This window comes from Lithobates pipiens, unplaced genomic scaffold, assembly GCF_037356315.1.
Source record: "Lithobates pipiens isolate NorthernLeopardFrog02 unplaced genomic scaffold, aLitPip1_a1.2 Scaffold_16, whole genome shotgun sequence".
Lineage (NCBI taxonomy): Eukaryota > Metazoa > Chordata > Amphibia > Anura > Ranidae > Lithobates > Lithobates pipiens.
In genome coordinates, this window is record NW_027507748.1 from 631,683,638 (window position 1) to 631,709,646 (window position 26,009).

Consider the following 26,009-nt stretch of genomic DNA (forward strand, 5'->3'; position numbering starts at 1 on the left):
ATACAGATTGTTAAAGGAGAAGTCCAGCCTAAGCTTTTCCGGCTGGGCTTCTCCTAAGGGTCACAGGAGTGCAATTCGTTTTGCACTCCTGTGACAAATTTTTAGCAGAGAGCGTTCTGAAGTCCGCTGTCCGCTGATGTCACCAGGATCAGTCCAGGCAGCACGTCATCTCGACTTAGGAAGTCTTGATCCGCCAGCTGCCTGGACTGATGGCAGTCTCAGCCTCTCAGCGAGCCGCTGAAGAAGCTGTTCCCCGCCCCTCCAAAGCTCAGTGCTCCAGGGAGCGTGGAGGAGCAGAGCATGAGAGATGCTGACTGACAGGCAGCATCTCTCTGCTTGGGGAGGTGAGAAAACCGAGCCATCAGCGACATTCGGTGGCTCAGTTCTCAATGAAGAAATGCTTCATCCACCTAGGTAAGTATGAATACCCCATAAAAAAACATACTTTTTCTTTTAATAGCAGTGCTGGCTATAGTACTTACAGTGGAGAAAATAATTATTTGATCCCCTGCACATTTTGTAAGTTTGCCATTTACAAAGAAATGAAGGGTCTGTAATTTTTTTAATAGGTGTATTTAAAAGATAGAGACAGAATATCAACCAAAAATCCAGAAAAAACAAAAACAAACCAAATGTTATAAATTGAGTTGCAGTTTAGTGAGTAAAATAATTATTTGATCCCCTACCAACCAACAATAATTCTGGCTCCCACACACAGTACACAGATTAGTCCTGTCAATTTAAGAAGGTGCTCTTAATGACAACTTGTTATGTGTATAAAAGTCACCCGTCCACAGAATCTTTTTCTTCCATTCAAACCTCCCGATCATGGGCAAGACCAAAGAGCTGTCAAAGGACATCAGGGATACGATTGTAGAACTGCACAAGGCTAGAATGGGCTACAAGACCATCAGCAAGAAGATTGGTGAGAAGGAGACAACGGTTGGACCATTATTCGCAAATGGAAGAAATGCAAAATAACCATCAATCGCCCTCGGTCTGGAGGTCATGCAAGTTTTCACCTCATGGGGTAAAGATGATCATGAGAAAAGTGAGGGATCAGCCCAGAACTACACAGGAGAAGCTTGTGAATGGTCTCAAGGCAGTTGGAATCACAGTGACCAAACAAACCATCGGTAACACAATACGCCGCCATGGATTGAACTCATGCAGCGAAGGCATATGTACAGGCCTGTCTGAATTTAACCCATGAACATCTAAATGATTCAGAGAAGGTTTGGGAGAGAGTGCTGTGATTAGATGAGACCAAAATATAGCTGTTTGGCATTAAAGTGTTTTTAAAGCCACAACAGTAAAATCAGTGCAGCCTGATAGGACAGTCCGAGTAAAATGAAAACTCCTACAAACTTTAACCACACACAGATATAAGTCACAAGTCTGCTCTAGCTGCTGATGAGAAAAGGTATTTATATTTACTAAAACTATTGCATTTCCATGTTCGGTGTACTGTGGGAGACCAGGGACCTGGGTTTAGTAACACTTTAACTCAACTTGCCATGTTTGGAGGAAGAAACGGAGCACAGAGGTGGAAACATTATGCTTTGGGGCTTTTTCTCTGCTAAAGGTACAGACCGACTTTTCCGCATTGAGGGGCCAATGGACAGGGCCATGTATTGTAAAATATTGGATGAGAACCTTCTTCCCTCAGCCAGAACATGCAACATGCAACATGCAAGAACATGCAAGATGGGTTGTGGATGGGTCTTCCAGCATGACAATGACCCAAAACATACCACCAAGGCAACAAAGGAGTAGCTCAAGAAGAAGCACATTAAGGTCATGAAGTGGTCTAGCTAGTCTCCAGACCTTTTCCTATAGAAAATGTATGGAGGGACCTGAAACTTTGAGTTGCCAAGCGACAGCTACGAAGCCTTAAGGATTTAGAGAAGACCTAGATAGAATAGTAGTCCAAAAGCCCCCCTGAGATTTGTGCAAACCTGGTAACCAACCACATCAAACGTCTTATTTCTGTACTTGCCAACAAGGGTTTCTCCACCAAGTACTGCAAGTCAATTTTATAACTTTTTTATCATGTGTTTTCTGTGGATTTTTGGTTGATATTCTATCTCTATCATTTAAAGTACACCTATGATACAAATTACAGAACCTTCATTTCTTTGTAAGTGGGCAAAATTTACAAAATCTGCGGGGGATCAAATAATTATTTTCCGCACTGTATGTAGTACTTATGGTACAGACAGCGCAGGTTTATCAGGGCACCCAAACCTTGATGAACTGTACTACTATACTGTGGAATAGCAATCCCCATTAAACCAGGCCTGTTAGTGGTGTACAAATACCAAATATCGCTAAAGGTAATTATGATAAATCAAATGAATAACTTTCTATCTCACTGTTATCAAAGATAAGCCTGCTAAACATCAGCAACATGAAATATCCTGTCAGTTAACAAAACTATATTTTGTTATTTTAATGTTTGCCTCCCAGACACATCAAAATATGACAAATTGAAAATGAAATGGATTACAACTCTGTTTTTCAGGTACGGCTACTGGAACTGTCCCAACATCCGTTTTATCCTACTCTGATTACATATCTAGGCCTGAGGAGCACAACAGCGTTTTGAGGTTTGATAAGGGGGAAGAGGAGAAAATGTGCCGCGTGGTGATCATAGACGATTCATTGTACGAGGAAGCTGAGACTTTCAATGTTACACTAAGCATGCCTATGGGAGGAAGGCTGGGCACTGAATTCCCTTCTGCTCAGATCGTGATTCTACCCGACAAGGATGATGGTAAGAAACTTCTTAATTTACTAATGTATACTATTCTTGAAAGAGTCTTTGGCTTTTGAAATAGTAGTGCACAGAGGAATGTAGGAAGGTGAGTTATATGCTTGGTTCTTCCAGTGATTAAAGTAGAAGTTTAGGTATGAACATTTTTGCATAGTTACATTGAGGCATCTTGGACAGATTTAATTATATACAGTATATGACATACCAAGATGATCTTCATGGAAGCTGAAAATCTGTTTAGTTGGCACGGCTACTAAAGTGATTGTCGCTGGTTTCAATGTCCTGTGCTGAGTGGTTGTCCTGCTACATAATGAACACATAAGGTCACTTGCTTGGCATGGGCTCCATTCAGAGAACACTTTGAATTTTCTCAATGAATGCAAACCCTTCTCTGATTGGACAAGGGAGAAATTGTGATGTCACCACCCCATCTCTTCACCTTGTTCAATCAGGGAACGATTAAAAAAAAAGTATGTTTAGGAGCTCTCAAAATGTATAAAGTATACAAATAATAATGATAGTAATAATGTTCTTTTACATAGTGACTTTAAAGGCAACAAAAGACAAAAAATCAAAACATATTCAACAAAAGTAACCAAGAAAGGAACAGTTAGGTGAAGGCTTATTTAAAAAAAAAAAAAAAAAAAAAAAAAAGGTTATGTTGATTTGAAAATGTTTAAAGAAGGTGAATCTCTGATGTGCGTAGGAAGATAATTCCAGAGTTTTGGGGCATAAGAAGAAAAGGTCCTGTCCCCTATTGAGAATGGGCACACAGAAGATCAGAATTATGCAGCATACACACGATCAGACATTTCGACAACAAAATCCCATGTTTTTTTTTCCGATGGATGTTGGCTCAAACTTGTCTTGCATACACACGGTCACACAAAGTTGGTCGGAAATTCCGAACGTCAAGAACGCAGTGATGTACAACACGTACGACGAGCCAAGAAAAATGAAGCTCAATAGCCAGTGCTGCTCTTCTGCTTGATTCCAAGCGTGCGTGGCACTTTGTACATCGGAATTGTGTACACACGATCTAGATCTCAAATTTTGTGTGACGGAAATTCCGATGGAATCTGTCCAATGGAGCCTACATACAGTCGGAATTTCCGACAAAAGGCTCCCATCGAACATTTTCCTTTGGAAAACCCGACCGTGTGTACAAGGCATTAGAGGTGTAAAGGTTACGCTATTAAAGGTTATGCTATTAAAGTATAACTAAAGCTGAAACTTTTTTTGTTTTGGATAGAGTGGAGGTGGATTAGAGCACTTGCCAGTTTTGTTGTCTATGTCCCCATTAAGGAGACTCACCCTCTCTATTTGTACTGTTTACCATTATCATTAAAAGTGAAAATAAAAGAAAATCCCAAATTTGGGGTTGTCCCCAGAAAAGTAATAGAGGGGGAATCTTCCAATGGAGACACTAGTTCTGGTGCCCCTAAGAGTTCCCTTTACTTCCTCTCACTTCCTGTTTGGTTAGGGGACAGGAAGTGAAAGTAAAATGGGATACAGATGGCGGAAAAAAATCTGACTGGGGTTATAACCCTCCTTTACTCTATCCAAAATGAAAAAGAAAAACATTTTGCCTATAGTTCTGCTTAAAGTTTTTTTTTTTCTTTTTCAATTGAACCTGTTTTCATATGACAGCCCCTTGGTGCCTTACCCGCCCATATCCTTTAATCTCTTAAAGTTGCTAGAATCATCATTTTTATTTTATTTTAAAATTATCTCCCGTTCCAAAGCTCTAATATTCGTGTTTTTTTCTTCTTTTTTATGAATACATGTTATGTTTGGAAACAGGAGGCTTCCATAACATCTAAGCAGGCATATGTATGTCTTTGGTGCATGTGTTTTATGTAGTTATCTGACATTTATATCCAAGATCAGTTGGTTCTATTAGTGTCTCTTGTACAGATGAAGTGTGGGCTTGCTGACGTTCCGCTGTACATCCATGATCTTTTCCATTACTTTACATCAGCTCAACTCCCACCTGATCCACCCTATAAAGTCAGCACATTGCTGAAACCCAGGGTGAGTGCTATGGAGGAGGATATATTTGTATGTGCTGTCAGGGAAGACATATTAATCAATGACAAGCTAAATTGTGCAGCTCATTAGAGCAGAACGCTGGAGTGGACACTGAAAACAGCACAATTATTTGCAGTTCTTTGTAGTGTTCATTGAAATGTTTACTTGCCCGTCTTCAATGAATGCTTATTATTATAAACAAACAACTCTTAAAGACTGAAAATGGTGTAGAATTCCTTTAATCGTGAACTGTGGAACGTTTAGCTATATATCACCTTCTTCACTGAAGTTGTCAGCACTTCAGAGGATAGAAAGCTGGGAGGTGCATGATGGGTTTTAGAGTTGTATAGAGCCAAAGATTCCACTTTGATAGGCTATGTGCAGTAAAGCCGAACTAAATGCATGCTGATGATTTGAATAGGTAAAGTACAAAATGAGGATGATTTACTAAAACTGAAGAGTGCAAAATCTGGTGCAGCTGTGCACAGTAGCCAATCAGCTTCTAACTTCAGTTTGTTAAATTAAGCTTTGACACATAGACATGCGCACCGGGTATGCCAAGTGTGGCTGGGTACACCCTAATCACCTCCCGTATGCTGCAGATTTCCCCTGCTTCCTGTCTCCCCTCTGCAGTACTTCCACTAGTGGCAAAGGGGCTGGTAAATATTTCATTAACTGGCCCCTTCCTTTTCTGAATTAACACAGTGAGGGATCTGTACCGATCGCTCCTGTTTTCATTCCTAACAGAAGCATTATAAACTATATTTGCTACAGAGAATTTAACCGGGGAATCTCTGTCCTTAGTTTCTTTCTCTGTCTCAAAAGTGAGACATAAGAGGTCTGTTGATATTTCACCAAAGCTCCATAATGGGGCTCCTAAAAAAAAATTGTAAAACAATCATAAAAAATAATATTGTAAAAAATAATTATAAACACTTGTAATGAAAATTTGTAGGTTCCGTATATAATTGTATTCTATTTTATATGTATTGCACTATGCCCTCACTGTGCACACAGCGCTAATAATGTTTTCAGTACATGTTTTGCATTCTTTCCAGTCCTGATTAGAATTAGCCTGCCTATGTAATGCCCCTTGTTACCATAAACGTGCAATTGTAATATTAATGTGATACCTACGTAATCATGTGTATAAAAACCTTCGAATGCGTCATAATAAAGGAGAATGGTTATTTGGAAAGATACTGAGCGTATCTTTTGTGTCTGTTCCCTACTGCAGTAGTAGTTATTAATTTGGAACCACAAATCAATATGAGGATAAGAGTTGCCTATCTATATAATATCCATTTCACACTAAAATTGTAAAAAATAATTGAAAAAAAACTACTGACACTGTCCACTACCCTACTGACACCAATCTTTGCTCTACTGATACCGTCCATGTGTTTGTGCTTTGGGGTGCACACACTAAAGCTTTGACGATAAAATCTGGATGCTATTTTGTTTCTATGCAGAGCTGCACCAGATTTAGCACTCTGCAGTTTAAGTAAATCGACCCAAGAGTTTGTTTAATTTTTTTATGCCAAAAGAGCTTAATTCTGTTCAGTTTGTCTTTTGATTTCCACACCTCTATGATACTGTACAACCAAATGTCCAAACAGCACAGTTACTGTATACTGGCCTCACACCTGTAGACTTCCGCTTGAACGTTTGGACGAGAAAATCTAAAAATTGCTCATCTGATCATTTGACGGTGTCTTTGTGGGCTTGACCATTTTTGAACTAATTTCATTTGAGTACCATGTCAATGTACAGATTAATTTTGATAAGCAAACATTAATAAGACTAGTTACGATTTTTCACGGCTGAAAGTGAATTCAATGATTTGAAGTTCATTCACTCCCATTAGAGTCAACAAAAAATTTCCATCCTTGTCCTTCGATTTTTTTCACTCTCTCTGGTCTAAAAACGATTGTCAAATCGTCCCCTTTAGCTCTTAGATAATTAAATAAATGTTCTAAAAATATCAAATTTCTGATGAAATTTGACAGGTGTAATGCTGGCCATATTTCCTAGTTCAACACTTCTAATAAATCAATCATGACCGCTGTTTAAAACCTTCCCATCTGTAGATCAATGTTCCCCAGCACACGTTTCTTGCAGAGAGAGGGCTAATCTCTCTTCACCTTTATAGCTAGAAGCATGGTGAGCTGGTGAGTGGTTACCTATTTTGTGATCACCATGTCAGCTATGACTTGGTGGTCACATGGCTATTTTATAAACAATACCATAATAGTGACCACACCGGATACTTTTTCTGATCTCAAATTTGCTACTTATGTTGCCTTTCACAGTCTCAATCACAATGTGCTTGCACATTAATGGGTGATAACAGCTATCAGTATTAATCTCTGCTGCTGCATACAGTTTGCTAGGACACTGCCATCTAATATCGTTCATTAGTGGTCTCATCAGGGCAGGGGGAAAGGCTATTAGAAGGGGCCTCCAAAACACCCAAAATGTTAAAGTTGGCCATAATTTTATCAGCAAGGGAGAAATTACCAGTAAAAAGAAAGGAAGCAACAGTAAATGCTTCTTTTATATACACTATATTACAAAAAGTATCGAAGCACATGAACTTTAATGGCATCCCAGTCTTAGTCCGTAGGGTTCACAATTGAGTTGGCCCATGCTTTCCTGCTATAACAGCTTCAGCTCTTCTGGGAAGGCTGTCCACAAGGTTTAGGAGTGTGTCTATGGGAATGTTTGACCATTCTTCCAGAAGCCCATTTGGGAAGTCAGGCGCTGATTTGGACCAGAAGGCCTGGCTCAGTCTCCACTGTAATTCATCCCGAAGGTGTCCTATCGGGGGTTGAGGTCAGGACTCTGCAGGCCAGTCAAGTTCCTTCACCCCAAACTTGCTCATCCATGTCTTTATGGACCTTGTTTGTGCACTGGTCCAAATCATTTGGTGGAGGGAGGATTATGATGTGGAATTGTTTTTAAGGGGTTAGGCTTGTCCCCTTAGTTCCAGTGAAGGGAACTCCTAAGATGTCAGCATACCAAAACATTTTGGACAATTTCAGGCTCCCAACTTTGTGGGAACAGTTTGGGGATGACCCCTTCCTGTTTCAACATGACTGTGCACCAGTGCACAAAGCAAAGTCCATAAAGACATGGATGAGCGAGTTTGGGGTGGAGGAACTTGACTGGCATGCACAGTCCTGACCTCAACCCAAGCAGAGCCTATGAGCCAGGCCTTCTCTTCCAACATCAGTGACTGACCTCACAAATGTGCTTCTGGAAGAATGGTCAAACATTCCCATAGACACACTCCTAAACCTTGTGGACAGCCTTCCTAGAAGAGTTGAAGCTGTTATAGCTGTAAAGGGTGGGCCAACTCAACACTGAACCCTACAGACTAAGACTGGGATGCCATTAAAGTTCATGTGCAAGTAAAGGCAGACACCCCAATACTTTTGGTTATATAGTGTATTTAATAATACTAATATCCCTTCAGTGTCCAAGATGGTGTAATTTACAAAGGAAGTAATTTACAAAGATAAATGTAATAAATAAGAAATCTGAGCAAGGACCTAATTAAAACTTTGTACCAAAAAAACAAGCAAAAACCTAATTTGTCCTTAAAAATATTGTAAAATTTGTGTAGGTAGACAAATTAGTTATAGGTCAGCCTCTTTAACTTTGGGCTATTTTACTTTATAAATGAAATCTCTATGAATAGTTCCTTGTGAGATTAGGGTCAAAGAACAAGTGAAGGGAGAGGATGTGAGATAGTGAAACAAGTTCCATTAACGTTTTAGGCAAGCTGTCACAGACTTATTTTTTTTTTTCAATGGATGGAAGAGGGCCAAAGAAAATGAACTGTACACAGAAATGCTGGCAAAGACTGCGAAACTGGGAAACCAAGGACAGCTCCCCGACAGTGCTGAATTAACGATTGTTACATGAATGTAGTGTCAAATAAAACAAATGGCACTCATTTGGCCTACGAGACTGCTCTGCTTTGGAATGAATAAGCTGGCTTAAGCCTCAGCAGTTTATTTACTGATAATGTACAACACTCCTGTGTTTCTCGTGCCCCGCACATTCACTGTCTCGTGTAACGCTTCACCATTTCGTGTGAGGCGCTGCCAATTTCCCCGGAGCACAAAAGACATATTTTGTAGCCTGAATGGCGGCGAATAATATAAATGAATACACTGCCCTACATATTTCACAGGTGCACTGACCTTGAAGCCAATGCTAGCAAATGTACTGTACAAAATATATGACCCATAGTGCACTGGACCTCTTATAAGGCAAGCTGGGCACAAGACAATTGGAGGTGTTGTCCATAGCAAACAATCAGATTTCTGTCCTTATTTTTCTACCAGTTAGAAAATGCTAGGTAATTTTTGAATGCTTTCAACAAGGAACAGCACCTGTTTGTAGAAGATTATCATGACAGGAGGCTAAGTTGGCCGAGTGTGAAGAAACTAGATAATAGAGCAACTGAGATGACTAAAACGTCAGCTCCCTGAAGTACAAAGCCTATGGAGACTCTCAGGCATATTCAAGTGTAGTGCCCCCTGGGTCTTCTAGTGGGCAGGACAACACCTCCAAAGGCAGAGCTAGCATTTACCCCAGGGCCGAGTCCATGGCTATAATGGGGAGTTCTGAACAGAAATTGGGTGCCAGTCACTTTTGATCTTTTCAAAGCTTTAATGTAGAACTTGGAAGAAGGAAGTAGGAGAGAAGAATAGGTTTCTCAGATACCAGTAGCAGATCACTTACAGACTGCTTGGAAAAAGTACAGATTCACAGTACCAGAACCTTTAGGCCGACCCAGCGGTATTCCAAACACATTTCAGATTGTAGAACAAGATCCAGCTTCACAGTGTCAGAACCTTTAAGCAACGCTGTAAGCACATTTTAGATGTAGGTGCGTCCTCCAAACAACTCACCAGACCCTCCTGAGACCAGCCTTCATCCTGGCTCTCTCCAGCAAGGGTCCTCCCCTGGATTTTCTCTATTTGGCTCGGCTTCTTACACACTGGGCAAGACAGCCTAAGGATCACCTCAGGATTAGTAGGCCCAAGACAGACTTGTAGGCCTACTTGCAGAGCTCACTCCAGCAGCACATCCCAAGGCCAGGAGCGCCTGAGGCAAGAGTGCAAGCACATGGCTCGGTCCAAATATATATCCTCTCCCAGAATGCACTAGTGGCCAAGAACCTCCTACTGGGCTTGCTGGAAGAAAAATAAATATTCATAACTCAACCTAGTTTTACTATCTCATGCTAGCCTGTGGTACCAGTGACACCTACTGGCAACAGTGAGAAATGCACCACCTAATTGAGATTCGGGAAAGACCAGATAAACTGTACAATCAATCTGAGCTGCCTACAGCCCAGTCAAAAACAAAATTTACATGATAACCCTAAATTAGGACCAGGGGTCTACACTAGGCTGTGAGCACAAGAGTTGTGTAAAGCTGGCCATAGATGGGCCAACTACGGGCAGGCTGGTTGTACTCAAGTCGATCCATCGATCGACTGGGTGCAACCAGCATTTCCGATTTTAGAATGCGAATAATGCCAGTGGCTATAGCTGTTAGCAGTAATCATTGTGTTCTCCCGGCAAGGACGGCTCCCGCACCATCCCCGCTGGGAGAACACAATAGCTCTGCGGAAGGGATTTCCCTATCAACGCTGACTTGTGTTGTTGGGGGAATCAAGAGATTTTCTTTCCAGCAACCTGTAGTTGCAGGAAAGAAAATCAAATAATCTATGGATTACAGATTACAATTTATTTTAGTCAGATCACTTAAAGTGAATTGGTGCCAAGACTATGCACATTAAAGTATTAACATGTTCTAAACAAGTAGTAACAAGCCCTCATTTAAGTGTGTAGCTATAGGCATTGCGCATAAATTACTGTTTATAGAAGAATTCTAGGTATGGATATTGTATACATAGTTGCATTGGTCCAGCTTGGACCAATGTAACTTTGTATATAATATATCTGGCTAATGCCCCTGGAAGCTGGAAATCACTGGAGATCACTATTCCAGGTCCCGTACCAAGTGGCTGCCCTGCTGAATTCTGAACACAGAAGGTTGGCCACTCAGCATGGGCACCATTCAATGAATGCTTTGAATACAGAGTGTGATTGGACAAGATGGAGAGCGTGATGTCACTGCCCCATCCAGAGTCCTGCAGAGGTGCACATACCAGTTCCACATACAACTTGCCATACAGGTGATGCAAGGGTATGCAGGTGTACTAAAGAAAAGTTTCAGAAATTTTTCTTTTGGGAAATACATTGTATGCCAAAGCATTTCCAAAAGCATGGCTTTGCACAGCCATACTTTACTTGTATAACAGACCATCTGCGGCTCCCTGGGCTTAGAAGAATGCCCAGGTTTTATGCTAGGCTTATTTTCAGCCTCTCATCATAATAAGACCTTAAAGTGGATTTCAGCAACAAGTATTCATGAACAAATTCCCGACATGTCACTATATAAAGTAGTCCTTATGCTCCAAGCAATATACTTTGCCTAGGCTGAGATGATACCATCTGTTATTTGTAGACAGGAGAAATCATCTCCTCTTCTCCAGTGATTAGACTGCAACATTGTATTAAGTCACAGAGTGAGAGGCTGCAACAGGGGCTGATATCTGTCAGACATACACGTACCGACCACCTTATTAGGCACACCTGTTCAATTGCTTGGTAACACACGTTGCTACTCAGCCAATAGCCAATCACATGGCAGAAACTCAGTGCATTTAGGCATCTAGACGTGGTGAAGACAACCTCCTGAAGTTCAAGCCGAGCACCAGAATGGGTAAGAAAGAGGATTTAAGTGACTTTGAACGTAGCATGGTTGTTGTTGTCAGACAGGCTGATCTGAATATTTAAGAAACTGCTGATCTACTGGGATTGTCACGCACAAGCATCTCTAGGATTTACAGAGAACGGTCCGAAAAAGAGAAAATATCCATTGAGTGGCAGTTGTGTTAAGGAAAATGCCTTGTTAATGTCAGAGGTCAGAGAAGAATGGACAGACTGGTTTGAGGTGATAGAAAAGCAACAAAAACTCAAATAACTACTCGTTACAACCAAGGTATGCAGAATACCATCTCTGAATGCATAACACATGGAACCTTGAAGCAGATGGGCTACAGCAGTAGAAGACTACACCTAGTGCCACTCCTCTCAGCTAAGAACAGGAAACTGAGGCTACAATTTGCACAGGCTCACCAAAATTGAACAATAGAAGATTGGATCCATCCTGCCTTGTATGAACAGTTCAGGCTAGTGGTGGTGGTGTAATGGTGTGGGGGATATTTTCTTGGCACACTTGGACTCCTTTGTACCAATTGAGCATCATTTTAACTCCACGGCCTACCTGAGTATTGTTGCTGACCATGTCCATCCTTTTATGACTACAATGCACCCATCTTCTGATGGCTACTTCCAGCAGGATAATGCACCATGTCACAAAGCTCAAATTATTATACAGGTTTTATTATTATCGTTATTATACAGTGTTTATATAGTGCCAACAGTTTGCGCCACGCTTAAATCATCTCACCACTGGTTTCTATAACATGACAATGAGTACAAATCTCGCAAAAGGGGGTCCAACCCGGTACTAGCAAGGTGAGTGTATGTTAACTCACCCAAAAACTGCACAGGCACCAGGGTTTATATGATTGTGTCATCTCTGAGACAGGACCAAAAAGGACAAAACGGGAGGTACACGTTGACCTTGGATGATGCCTGAACTTGCAGAATATGCTTTCTTTCATGCTGCAACACCTTGGAAAGTTCCTTGTTGGCTGCCACCTCCGGAAAACCTGATCTAAAAAAAAAGAGAGAGAGCGAAAGGAGAAAGAGAGAAAAAGGAGAGAGAGAGCAGAGAGATGGAGAGAAAGAGGAAAAGAAAGGCAAGAAGGAGATAGGGAAAGGACTTGTAGCTCACTTGTTGCCTGGAAATGCTCTTTAATGGTTTTCAAACAATATTGTGATTGTTTTTTCTTTAAAAGGTTGCAAATAAATAGATTATTAAAGTTTGTGTAATCTTAGAACTATGTGGAAAGTAATATCCTGAGGGCCTTTGTGTATACCAATCTGTAGTGAAGTTCCTGAGCAACCATCAGTCCGGCAATCATACCAAACCAGTGAGTATGGATTCCGAAATGCCTTTCCATAAACAGAAAAGCCTTACTGGGTTTCTTCTGCTTGGTGAAGCGCAGCTGAAAGCACTTTAAATAACACGATGTGTAATAACTCAGTAGCCGTTTATAAGTAAACTAGCCAAATTATTTTAATATAACATGAATGACTGACTATATTTAGTTGCATTTTAGTGCCCAAATGTTGGCTTAGATCATATCTGCAAAATAATTAAGTGGCAGTCTTCATAAAACCAAGGCACTCGCTTGGATCAATAAATACGCTTCAAATTTAAAGAGACAGATTTCCTAAACCTGGTAAATCAGTGTAGGGTATATGCCAGAGGGCTGAATTACATACTGGTCCCTCCAGTGGTGATAGTTTTACCAGAGAAGCACATATTGGGATTGATTTAGTAAACACTCATTTTCCCCAGAGCTTAGTAAATGTGGTGAAGCACTGCTGATTTCCATCATCCAATCATGTGCAAGCAAAAATGCTGTTATTTTTTTATTTTCCTGGCACCTAATTGGGTGGTATTTGCAAAGTGAAGCTTCACCACATTCACTAGGCTCGGGAGAAAACTAGTGCAACTGCACTTACAAAGTGCACAGTTTATTAACCTTTAGTAAATCCACCCCATTGTCTGTGTTACCACACAGGCACTACAAAGGGCAAGAGGACTCATTAGGACTTTAATCAGGGAAGTGCAACAGGTGCTTAAAGTGTAAGTTCACCTTTACAGAAAATCTGCAAGGTGAACTTACACTGGACCCCTGTCCCCATCACACCCGGTCCTGCTAACCTGGAGAGCGACAATCGTCTGTTCGGACACATTGTGCCGCCATTTTGCCAGTCAGGGGATTTTAAATCCCCGCGGCTTTCTCTCCTCTTTGCCCGCAGTGGCAAGACGAGCTACGTGGCTTCTAATTGGTTGATGCCGCCCATGTGACGGTGCCAACCAATTAGAATGCTCCTAAATGTACCTCTTGACGAGGTATGTTTTGGAGAGTAAGCCGAGGGGATTTCTAAGCCGCGGACCACTGAGGCAGCTATACATGGTGTCAGAATGGGTGATCGCCACACTCCAGGTCAGTGGGACGGGGGGGGGGGGGGGGGTGGGGTGGGTGAGGAGGAGGTCCTGTGTAAGTTCACCTTACAGATTTATCTTCTGTAAAGGTGAACTTACCCTTTAAGCATTTATGGCCAAAAACTTTAACATTCCTATTTAAGGTTGCATACATTGATGCATGTGCATGCAGTTAATGACAATAAATCTATCAATCTGAGCAGAATTTGGCTATTGCTTGTCATTTTGTTGGATTATGGAAATCTGCTCACACTTCTGAGTTTCCGTTGTGCCCAACCTTTGACATTGGAGATTGCAGTTGCCCATTTAATGCCATTAGGCTGTGGTTCACAAGGTACTTGAAAAGGGGTTGAAGTCCTCTTCATTACAAGAATCGTTCTAAATTGTAGGCAATACCTGACCTGATTGTATACTCCATATGAGAAATCAAAATAAAGCAATATTTCACAACTATTTAAAAAGAAGAAACTAACAACAAAGTATGTCTAAGGTTAAATGAGTTCTGATCAGCAAAGAACAGGGGATCACATACAGTATTGAATCTCAGATTGATAAGTTCATTCCATTACACCAGTCTATCTGTAGGACCTTTCTACAAATGTCATGCACATGTGGGATAAATCAGATTGGAGTGTAGGGGCATCTAACAGCCCAAGACAGCTACTTTTACAATAAAACATATTTAAAAAATGTGATCTGACCAACTTTTTCTGCTCATCAGCTATCCTTATTGTTAGTATATTTTATATGTGGCCCAAGACAATTCTTCTTTTTCATATGTGGCCCAGGAAGGGAAAAAGGTTGGACACTCCTGTTGTAAAGCATCTCAGTGGCACTGTCTACATGGATTCCTGAGCCCGTTATCAGTATTAAGCAATATAATACTGGTACATAATTGACTGTGTTCACTAGAGAGTTGAATGAGGACTGTAAGGTATGCACTTCGGCAATATGGGCTTTGTAAAGTGACAAGGCGTATCCAGGGCTGTCTTTAACCCTTTCATGACTAAGCCTATTTTTGGAATTTGGTGTTTACAAGTTAAAATCCATATTTTCTACTAGAAAATTACTTGGAACCCCCAAACATTATATATATTTTTTTAACAGAGACTCTAGAGAATAAAACGGCGATTGTTGCATTATTTTATGTCACACGGTATTTGCGCAGCAGTATTTTAAATGCAACTTTTTGGGAAAAGGGACACTTTCATGAATTTAAAAAAAAAAAACAGTAAAATTAGCCCAATTTTTTTGCATAATGTGAAAGATAATGTTACGCCGAGTAAATAGATACCAAACATGTCACACTTTATAATTGCACGCACTTGTGGATTGATGACAAAGTACGGTACCTAAAAATCTCAATAGGCGACGCTTTAAACATTTTTTACGGTTACCAGGTTAGCGTTACAGAGGAGGTCTAGTGCTAGAATTATTGCTCTCGCTCTGACGATCACGGCGATACCTCACATGTGTGATTTGAACACCGTTTACATACGCGGGCGCGACTTCCGTATGCGCTTTAAAAAAATTTTTTTATTTTATTTATTTTAAAATGACTAAATTGTTTAAAATAAAAAAAAAAATTGATCACTTTTATTGCTGTCACAAGGAATGTAAACATCCCTTGTGACAGTAATAGGCGGTGACAGGTACTCTTTATGGAGGGATCGGGGGTCTAAAAGACCCCCCACCCCTCCTTTAGACTTCAGTGTATTCAGATCGCCGAAAACGGCGATTCTGAATACCGGATATTTTTTTCAAACCGGCGCCATTGGCAGCCGAGTAAACGGGAAGTGACGTCATGACGTCGCTTCCGTGTTTACTATGAGGAGACTGGAACGAAGCCGATTACGGCTTCGTTCCAGTTCCTCCCCAGCGGCCGGAGGCATCGGATGGCGAATCGGTGCTCCCGATCGAGCGGGAGCACCGGTAACAGCGGCGGGAGGTGGCGGGAAGGGGGGATGTCCACTCCCGCTCCTCCGGCATAACAGCCGAGCGGCTTTTAGCCGCATCGGTTGTTATGCCTGGATAGCCAATCGCCCGCTGAACAAAACGGTACCGGGATGATGCCTGCAGGTGCGGGCATCATCCCGGTATACCCCCCGGAAGCCGAGTACGCACATCTGCGTACGCTCGGCGGGAAAGGGTTAATATTGATTGGGCCCTGGGCAAAAATTCTCATGGGGCCCCCAACGCCAAAGCCCAACCTGGCCCCCCAAGCAATTTCGCTCTCCACCTGCTCTGAGAAATACAATAAATAGCAGCTAGACTCAAAATCGATTTACTGTATCAGATCAGGCATGAATGAAAGGATTCTACACCAAGCCCCAATGTAATGAGAAGATTTACACTGACCACCAATGTAACTTAGACATTTAGCCTGCGTTCACATTAGTGTGTCAGGAACGCATGCAAAATCTGCAGCTGCCCTTTAGCAGATACACAGTAATGCCATCAATTGTTAATGACACCCTCACACATCTGCTGACATGTGCCTCGGCACCGTGTGATTTTGAAAAAGGGTTAGGGACCTTCTTCCGCATTTCTAGCACATAGAGCAGCCCATTGAAATGAATGGGCTGCCCCACACGCGACCTACATCTTTATCCACCCGGTCAGTACACCTTTGCATCATAAAACCCCTGCTAACCTCTGCACCCCAAACCTCCCCTATCCTCTCCACACCAACCCTCCACCCCCTTTAACTCTACCTGCCTACTCTGCTCATCTTTGGACCCACCTATTTGCTTGCCTTTGCAGAACAGGCAGATGTTAGGCTTAATGACCACAGTTGTAGGCAGGACTTTCAAGCATGCCTCTTTACCTCCCCAGTGGGCAGCATTCAGTATAGGTGATGGTGTATTTGACCTGGGGGGCATGATATACACATGAATGCTGCCACTATTTACATGTAAACACAGGGTCTGCAGGTGTGTCATCTGTACACAACAATAGGCCAGAGCTGGGCAGCATTAGTAGCAGCACTTCACATTAAGATATTGGGACACAGCACGGGACTAAAACTTCAAGGAACAAGGGAATTTAAACCAGGATAGTTGGCAAGTATGTGGCAGCTGCTTTGGGCCCCACAACAATGACAGGGCCCAGGGCAGCTGCCCCTTTTGCCATGCCTTAATAATGGCCCTGGGTGTATCCCATCTCCATCTGGGTATAGGCTCCATAACAGTCTGTTTGCCAGGCATTCGAAAATCATAATTGTAGTTCAATTTAAGGTTAGCATTACAATCAAGTCATGGTGTGTATGTCTGTTACGTGATGATTATTTTGATACAATTGTATTTTTCTAAAATCTAGAAGAAGTTTTTTTGGTATCTACAGAGGTGAACTTGTAAGGTTTTTGCAGAAATGGACTATTAAGGGTTTCTGTAGCCATGTCTGCTACATGAGCTGTTTTAATATAAACATAGCCAGCCATTTACAAAGCTAATATTTGCATTTTCCACTTTACAACCTCTTGTTGGCTCCATGGTAATATGCCAGTAGACACCGCAATACCATTTTGTACTTTACAAGTATTGTGTCTGGGTTCTTTTATATCAGGGCCATGTGTAGTTTGAATAGAAGGAATGCACACAATATAACTAGGTACTAAAATTTATAGGTAAAGGTGATCCAGGGAAAATCCTCTTGGGGGCTAGGAAGGAATTTTTTACCCTGCTGTAGCAAATTGGATCATGCTTTGCTGGGGTTTTTCACCTTCCTCTGGATCAACTGTGGGTATAGGATTGTGTATATAGGACTGTATGATATTATTTTTATTTATTTATTTTTATGGTTGAACTAGATGGACTTGTGTCTTTTTTTTGAACCTGACTAACTATGTAACTATGTAACATTTCATTTGCTGCTTTAGAGTAAATAAAAATCGTATGTAATAACTCTTATGCCGCGTACACACGACCGGACTTTCCGGCAGAAAAAGTCAGATGGAATCATTCCGTCGGATATTACGATTGTGTGTAGGCTTCATCTGACTTTCTTCTTCAAAAATTCAGATGGACCTAGAAATACAACATGTTTCAAATCTGTCCGATGTAATCAATTTCTATCGGGACGCACCAAATATGACGCAAGGTCAGCTATTGGCTACTGGCTATTGAATTAATTTTTCTAGTCCAGGGAACACATTTAACCCCTTGATCGCCTCCTAGTGTTTAACTTTTTCCCTGGCAGTGACATTTACACAGTAATCAGTTCATTTTTATAGCACTGATCTCTGTATAAATGCCAATGGTCCCAACATAGTGTCAAAAGTTCTTCGATTTGTCCACCGCAATGTCGCAGTCACGATAAAAATCGCAGATCACCGCCATTACTAAAAAAAAATTATAAAAAATGCCATAAATATATCCCCTATTTTGTAGACGTGATAACTTTTTTTTTTTAAATATGTAGAAGAATACATATTGGCCTAAACTGAGGACAAAAGTTGTTTCTTTATATATTTTTGGGGGCAAAAAGTAAAAAATATTGCCTTTTTTTCAAAATGTTTGCTTTTTTTTGTTTATAGCGCAAAAAATAAAAACCGCAGAGGTGATCAAATAAAACCAAAAGAAAGTTCTATTTGTGGGAACAAAAAGGACGTCAATTTTGTTAGGGTACAACGTTAAGCGACGCAGTGCTGTATCGCAAAACAGGACTTGGTTAGGAAGGGGGTAAATCATTCTGGGGTGAAGAGGTTAAAAGATAAAATAATAACTAAGTAGACAGAATCCTAGTAAGGGGTATATGAGGATGAGCCCTTACTAGTGACTGCAGTACAATGATTTATTACATCTCTCACCAATCCTCTTGCTCTATTACAAGTGATGTAACTTCATCCTGTCAGCAGGAGGGAGAACAATAAATAGATTTGTTCCATATCACTCTCCTATTACTTAGATCAAGTTCAGTAGAGGGTAAATTAAGAAGATTCCTGCTATTTCTGACTGTTCTATAACTGCGTATTACAAATGCATGTTCAAGGAAGTTTGCTTCCCCCAGCTGTTTAAAAAAGCAAGTGCAAACACTGAGAAACAGAGGCAAGAAATTGTTGGAATATGCAATTGCAGCAAGGTCTCTGGCCTTGTCCAGTCTAATAAGAATTTTCCAAGCCAAATATACCGTATATACTCGAGTATAGGCCGACCCGAGTATAAGCCGAGGCCCCCAATTTACCCCCAAAAAACTGGGAAACCTATTGACTCGTGTATAAGCCGAGGGTGAGATATGCCTGTCCATCCCTGTGTGTGTCCGTCCATCCCTGTGTGTCCGTCCATCCCTGTGTGTCCGTCCATCCCTGTGTGTGTGTCCATCCATCCATCCCTGTGTGTGTGTCCATCCATCCATCCCTGTGTGTGTGTCCATCCATCCATCCCTGTGTGTGTGTGTGTGCGTCCATCCATCCATCCATCCCTGTGTGTGTGTGTGTGTGTGTATGTCCATCCATCCATCCATCCCTGTGTGTGTGTGTGTGTCCATCCATCCATCCCTCCCTGTGTGTGTGTGTGTGTGTGTGTGTGTGTCCATCCATCCGTGTGTGTGTGTGTGTGTGTGTGTGTGTGTCCGTGCAGCCTTGTGTGTCCAGCCTACCTGTGTCCCGAGCCTCCGTCCGGTCCCGTCCCGAGCCTCCGTGTCGTCCCGTCCCGAGCCTCCGTGTCGTCCCGTCCCGAGCCTCCGTGTCGTCCCATGCCAGGATCGCCGCTCTTCGTCGGCGCCCTGGCGGCCATTCCCCTGTTCAAAAGCCGCGCCTCCGCCTCCGCCTGTGATAGGCGGAACACTCAATTTCCCAGCAGTCTGTGTTCCGCCTATCACGGACATCGTCTCATCCTCGTCCGTAGTACGAGGATGAGCCGATGTCCGTGATAGGCGGAACACTGACTGCTGGGAAATTGAGTGTTCCGCCTATCACAGGCGGAGGCGGAGGCGCGGCTTTTGAAAGGTAGAATGGCCGCTGTCTGTCTGCTCGACACGCTGTTCGGGCAGTCAGACAGCGGTGACTCGAGTATAAGCCGAGGGGGGCACTTTCAGCCTCAAAAAAGAGGCTGAAAATCTCGGCTTATACTCGAGTATATACGGTAGCTGACATCCTTCTGTATGTGGTGGGCTGTTAGGCATGGTGGGTGCAAGATAGACTAAGTTATTGGGCGCCAGACACTTCTTGGATGTAAAAGAGGTTTTATTTCTCTTAACAGTCCATTTTGTATTTTTGAGGGAAAGAGGGTTAGGGCCAGGACACCCTTAGGTAGTTGCAAATTTCATTGGCAGACTCTGAGACTTCAATAAGAGAACATCCGTGCAGGGAAAGGCCCCAGCAAGAAGCCACATCTGCACTTGCAAGATTGCTGTCTCCTATGGTAACAGTCTTTAATAGTTCCTAACTCAAATGTAACCATCCATTTTCACTACAACTGCCTCTTGTAGTTCTTCAACACTGAGCTCCCAGTCTCTCACTAGACCCACTGATTCACTGATGTTGAATCCCTTGAGCTCCTCCAAAGTTTATGGAGGTATCCTCTCAAGCGCTACCTACACTTCCCTGCTGGGTCCCTAGTTTGGCACACCAGATATTTCTCAAGCTTTACCCCTGCTAATGGACGAGGTTCCTGACTTGACTCACAAGGCTGCTCTGCAAGCGTCTCCTCCACGGGTTGGGTCCCTGACTTGATCACCACCTGAGGTTTCCCGATTCTCCACCGTGCCCTTTCGGTGAGAATGTGGTTCCGGTACTTGTTTCAGTTACTCACTGTGGTCCCTGGTAAAAGTGATTGGTCCCTTTGTGGTGACAGCTTCCCTTCTACCTCCGCCCACTGACAGGTTCTCCGGCTGACAGAACAGTCACTTATGGTTGGACAGGTGGCACAGAACCTAGATCATCTGACTCCACCCGAATATATAAGCTCTTCCAGCAGGCCAAGGGATTCAAGAAAATCCCGGCCCATTGGATAATATACCCATAACCTGACCTTGGGTTGCCCTTCTTGTTTCTAGTACCACCAAGTACCCAGCCACCTAGTGGTAGAAGAGAAAAGTGCAATAATGCCAAACATAGGGAGAAATCAATAGATCTCTATTAATCAACCAAGATAATTACTCCTGGCAAATAAATTTGTGAGAAGCTCCCTGACTAAAACCCCAGGGTGCTACACGATTTACCATATTTCTTTACAAGGGACACATTTAATAAAATGAGACAACTGTTTGCAAAGTACGTGCTGAAAAAGGGGCAATCACCTGACTGACTGACCATAGACCAGCAGGACCCTAGGCTTCAAAAAAAGGGTGAGGTTTGCAAGGACAGGAGGGATTGCATGTGTACCTGGTCAAAGTTTACAAAATAGGGTCAATTATTAATATTGTGATGGTGAAATAAGTAGGAGATGCACCTGAGATGCGGTAATGGATATATACACTATGCAGTACCCCAGTCGCACCATCAAAATATTAATGCTCAACCCAGTTTTGGAAAATGTGATGAGAACTGCTTTTACCTGCCTTTCCAAAATATAGGGGGAAAGTTCTGCAGTCCAGTGAACTCAGGTAAGGCTGACAACCCTGTTTGGGATTTCAGTGCCGCAGATGCAGTATTGTCAACTCACTAATAGCCACTGGTTTTCTGGTAGCTTGACAGCTATGTTTTGTACTTGCAGCTTTTTTAAAGAAATAAAACATAGGGAAATGTGTTTTTATTGTGGAGATGTATTGAAACTTTTTTTCATTGCCCAAGCATACACTTTAAATCAGCCACTTGTGCTCCATACCTAATGTGAGAGCATGTAATGATTATAATTTAATAATACATCTTTAATTAGCTATTATTTGCTGCCTGGAAGGCACAAAGAAAAAACTGGTATGCATTTTTTTTATTCAGTTAATCCCAAGAGATGCAGGAAATTCCCTCATCCCAAAAAGTACCTAGTATTCCAGGTAACAATGCTGTTGATTAAATCTGACTACACATGCTAAAATACCATTATACTTCTTTATAATATGATTAGGATTTGATATGGTATCTAATTGTTAAGATTTCCTGTGAAAGCTTATCAATTTAAGCTTTCAAGTTTGAAACAAATTAGGTCTCTTTGATGCTTAGAAAGTAATATCCTTAATTGGTTTGCTTAGTTTTTCTTACAATCCTACGTTCTCATTAATTAGAAGACTTTTTTTCCTGGAAATAAATAAAATGCACATCCTGTTATTTTTTGTGCACCTCCATAAAGTGTACAATTCTAAAATAATGAATAGGGCACAAAGATAACTGGCCTTACAGGCAACATTGCATTACACAATTAACCTACTTTTAAAGCAGACCTTGCACCTTATCAACATTTTATAAAAGCCCCATGATACATTTCTCATTGTAAAACCCCTGGCAAAAAGTGGAAAATGTTCATTAAATTGTTTCATTGTGTAGAAAAAAAACTAATAACAGACATGCCTCAAAACTATTTTCATTTACCATTCGAACCTTCTGGCTTTAAGAAACACTTAAAAAAAAGAAAAAAGAAAAAAAAACAGTGGTCACTTGCAACTGTGAGGAAAACATTATAGGATCATGATTTATTTTTATTTTTTAAATGGAATAAAAAAAATACACTACAGTACACTACTAGTTAGGGGTGCAATGGATCGTCACCTTAGGAAAGGCCGCAGCTTCGGCCTAGCTCCGAAGCGATGGCCATCTTTCTACACCCAGGCCCTTTACAATGTGATCTCTCCGTCAAATGATGGAGCAATCACTTATAAACAAACCGGCGTCCTCCCTCCACCCTCTGTACTGATCTGTACAGTGGAGGGGAGAGCTCGGTGTCAGCAGCGCTGTGGGCTGGATCTGTAGTGCCCACAGCACTACTCTGTAACAGCCATCCCTCCGTACCCAGCCAATACTCTGCCAATTCCCTGCCAATACCCTGCCAATATTCTGTAAATACCCTGCCAATACTCTGCCAATACTCTGCCAATACCCTGCCATACTCTGCCAATACCCTGCCAATACTCTGCAATACTCTGCCATAACCCCGCCAATACTCTGCCATAACCCAGCCAATACTCTGCCATAACCCAGCCAATACTCTGCCATAACCCTGCCATACTCTGTCATACCCAACCATACTCTGTAATAATCTGCAATACCCAGCCATACTCTGCAATACTCTGCCATAACCCCGGCAATACTCTGCCATAACCCAGCCAATACTCTGCCATAACCCAGTCAATACTCTGCAATACTCAGCCATGCTCAGCTGTACCCAGCCAATATTACAGTGGGGGAGATTGTGGATATTACAGTGGGGGAGATGACATGGATATTACAGTGGGAGTATTGTGGATATTACAGTGGGGACTATATGGTGGTGGAATTTTCACAGGTTTTTGCAAATTCAATTATTTGCTGATCCAAAAAATGATCCGATCCGTGACTCTTAACCCGAAGAACGATCCGATCCATGAGTTTTTTGATCCGTTGCACCCCTACCCCTAGTACTTTGTTGCGCTACCTTTGGCTTTTATAACAGCTTGGATTCTCTGAGGCATGGATTTAACTATTGACAAACTGTATTCTTCATCAATCCGACTCCAACTTTCCAACCAGGTTGCAGCCTTGTCATATCTTTAATTTCTGCAAAATCCAGCTTTGTCTTCTTTGGCTTCCTCTTATGGTCTTTCAGTTGGCCCCCTACTGACATAACAATACCAGATCTTGTAGTTGCGCAGTTAGAGATCTGGTACCATGTTTTGTTGGCCAGACCACATAAAAAAATGAATTGTGGGTCACCTCCACCTAGGCAAGAGACTAGGAAGTATGGGGGGAGGCACAGATCAAAAAAGAGAAAAAAAAAGGTTTTTGCAGGAGAAAAAACAAAAACTGAAAGAGCTTTCTGGGTTTTATCAGCAAAAAATATGTGGTTTATGTCAAATTTTCTTCATGTAGAAATTCTAGGTAATCTAACGGGATTTACTAATATTTGGAGTGATATTTTGCATTGTAACCCTTCCTTTCCTGTCTTGTATTTTAGTATAGGGAGATGGTCATCTGTCCATTTTAGACTTCTTATAACTAAAAGGGAAGTTATCAGCACATACATTTATAAGCTTTTGTATCAATGGTGCAGTCTTTAGGACTGTCATCCTTATCCTTAACCCCCCTGTCGGTATTCCCGGGGTGAAAATTCAGAACCATTAGCGGTAACCCCGAGCCAGACTCGTGATCGCATCGCAGGATCCAGGATGAGTGTGCTTACCTTATCCCCTGGATTTAGCAATGTCTCCCCGCAGTGCAAGCGTCTCATCCTCCGCTCGATCTCTCACAGAGCTGAGATCCGTTCCCTGCGAGCGTTGCGACGCACGGGGATGGAGAGCGGCGCCAAATTCAAAAAGTGAAACACAAGTAATGACAGTGATAATTCTGCAACTGAGCAAATTTAAGTGTTTTTACTTAATTTTTATTATTATTATATTATTATTTGGTATAATTATTTATAGTTGTTTATTATATTTTAATTTATGATTTTGTTTTTCAAATTTTATCATACCCGGGATGTCTACTAGTCTCTGGTTTGAACAGATTTAAGTGAGTTATTCCTAAGAATTACAGGCCTACAATATAAAACGCCAAATTTCCATTCAAAACATTGTACCGCTTTCAGCACCTAAAATCCAACATAATCATACCGCCAGGGAGGTTAAATCATAACTTAGTCACTGTCCTGGAGCAAGCACGTGCATTTCAAGTGTCCTGAAAGCTGATACATATATGTGTCCAGGTCAGTGGCTCACCAAGTAGTGAAGAAAAGATAAGGATGACAGTCCTGCAGAAAATATTTTATTTTATGATTGCCTGATTTCGTAAAATGCATCTTAGGATGGCAGCAGTACAGGGGAAACAAGCAGGGTATGTAGTTATTTTTGAGTTCCTCTGTATTTTAAAATAGCAAATGTATTTAAAAGAATAATCTCTTGCAAACAATATAGAGGGAATGATAGTGCATTTTTATATAATATGGGAAAATTGACATTTTAATAATGGCTGATTTACTAATGAGTTTCAATCAGTGCTTTAATTGCTGTGTAAGAAGGTAGAATTTTTGTTAATATGTTAACCCTAAAAAGTGTAATACTTTGATATATTCCATGCACTATGCAAGAACATTATATAGTTTTTGTTGAGGCATTTACAACCTATTATAAATGCAATTTAAGAGATGGACAGTGTACACAGAACAAAAAATGACATTTAATTTAAGAAATTGGGAGTTATATGTAAGCAGGATTTCTAATTGCCCATGCCAACTGCCAAGCTGGAAGAGTATAATTTTGTTCTTTACTAGTCCATTATATTTAATATCTCCTCTATTATTGTCAATTATCATGACCTTTGAAGAAAATGTTCAGCCTAGAGTGATTTCATAGGAATTATTCAGTTCTGAAAAGTTAAAGCGGTTTAAACTTTAAATGCTTAGTGAAGCTTACCCCGAGTAGCACTGAAGTATGGAAGTAAAATTTTCAGTACTGAGATTGATGAGCAGAATTTTTTACAGCACAAGGACATTTGATTGATGATAGCATAAGTATACTGTTAATGTGCTTCAAAATCACAGAGTGGATAACTTATAATGGACATTTAGAAGGGCTTCCACTCAGAATAGCAGAATTCAAAATGGCCCTTTAAAATTAAAAGTTGAAATTCCTAATTTGCAGACTACACTTATACATAGTCATGAAATCAGTCGTTCAAACCTTCCACCAATAGCGGAATGCAACCACAAAATAAGCAGGAGCAGCTAAGTTACTTTTGAAAAGCTTTTTTTAATTATAGAGAAATACAGGGGAATGATATTTCAAGACCACAGAACATTTTTCTACTATACTTGTCTATGTTCAATGAATGTAATAAAGTGGGAACTTGGTCCAAACGCACACTTAAAGTCACATGAAACCTGAAGTTCAGATTTAGGCTGGTTTACCA

At 41.3% G+C, this 26,009-nt stretch overlaps 1 protein-coding gene across 1 annotated transcript in view; it reads left to right on the top strand.

The window, feature by feature from the left end:
- FREM2 (FRAS1 related extracellular matrix 2) overlaps positions 1-26,009 on the top strand; it is a 257,581-nt gene that overhangs the window by 142,530 nt on the left and 89,042 nt on the right. Inside the window, exon 6 of the mRNA XM_077484182.1 lies at positions 2,525-2,776. Within this exon, the coding sequence (XP_077340308.1) occupies positions 2,525-2,776 (252 nt within the window). The remainder of the gene's footprint in view (positions 1-2,524; positions 2,777-26,009) is intronic.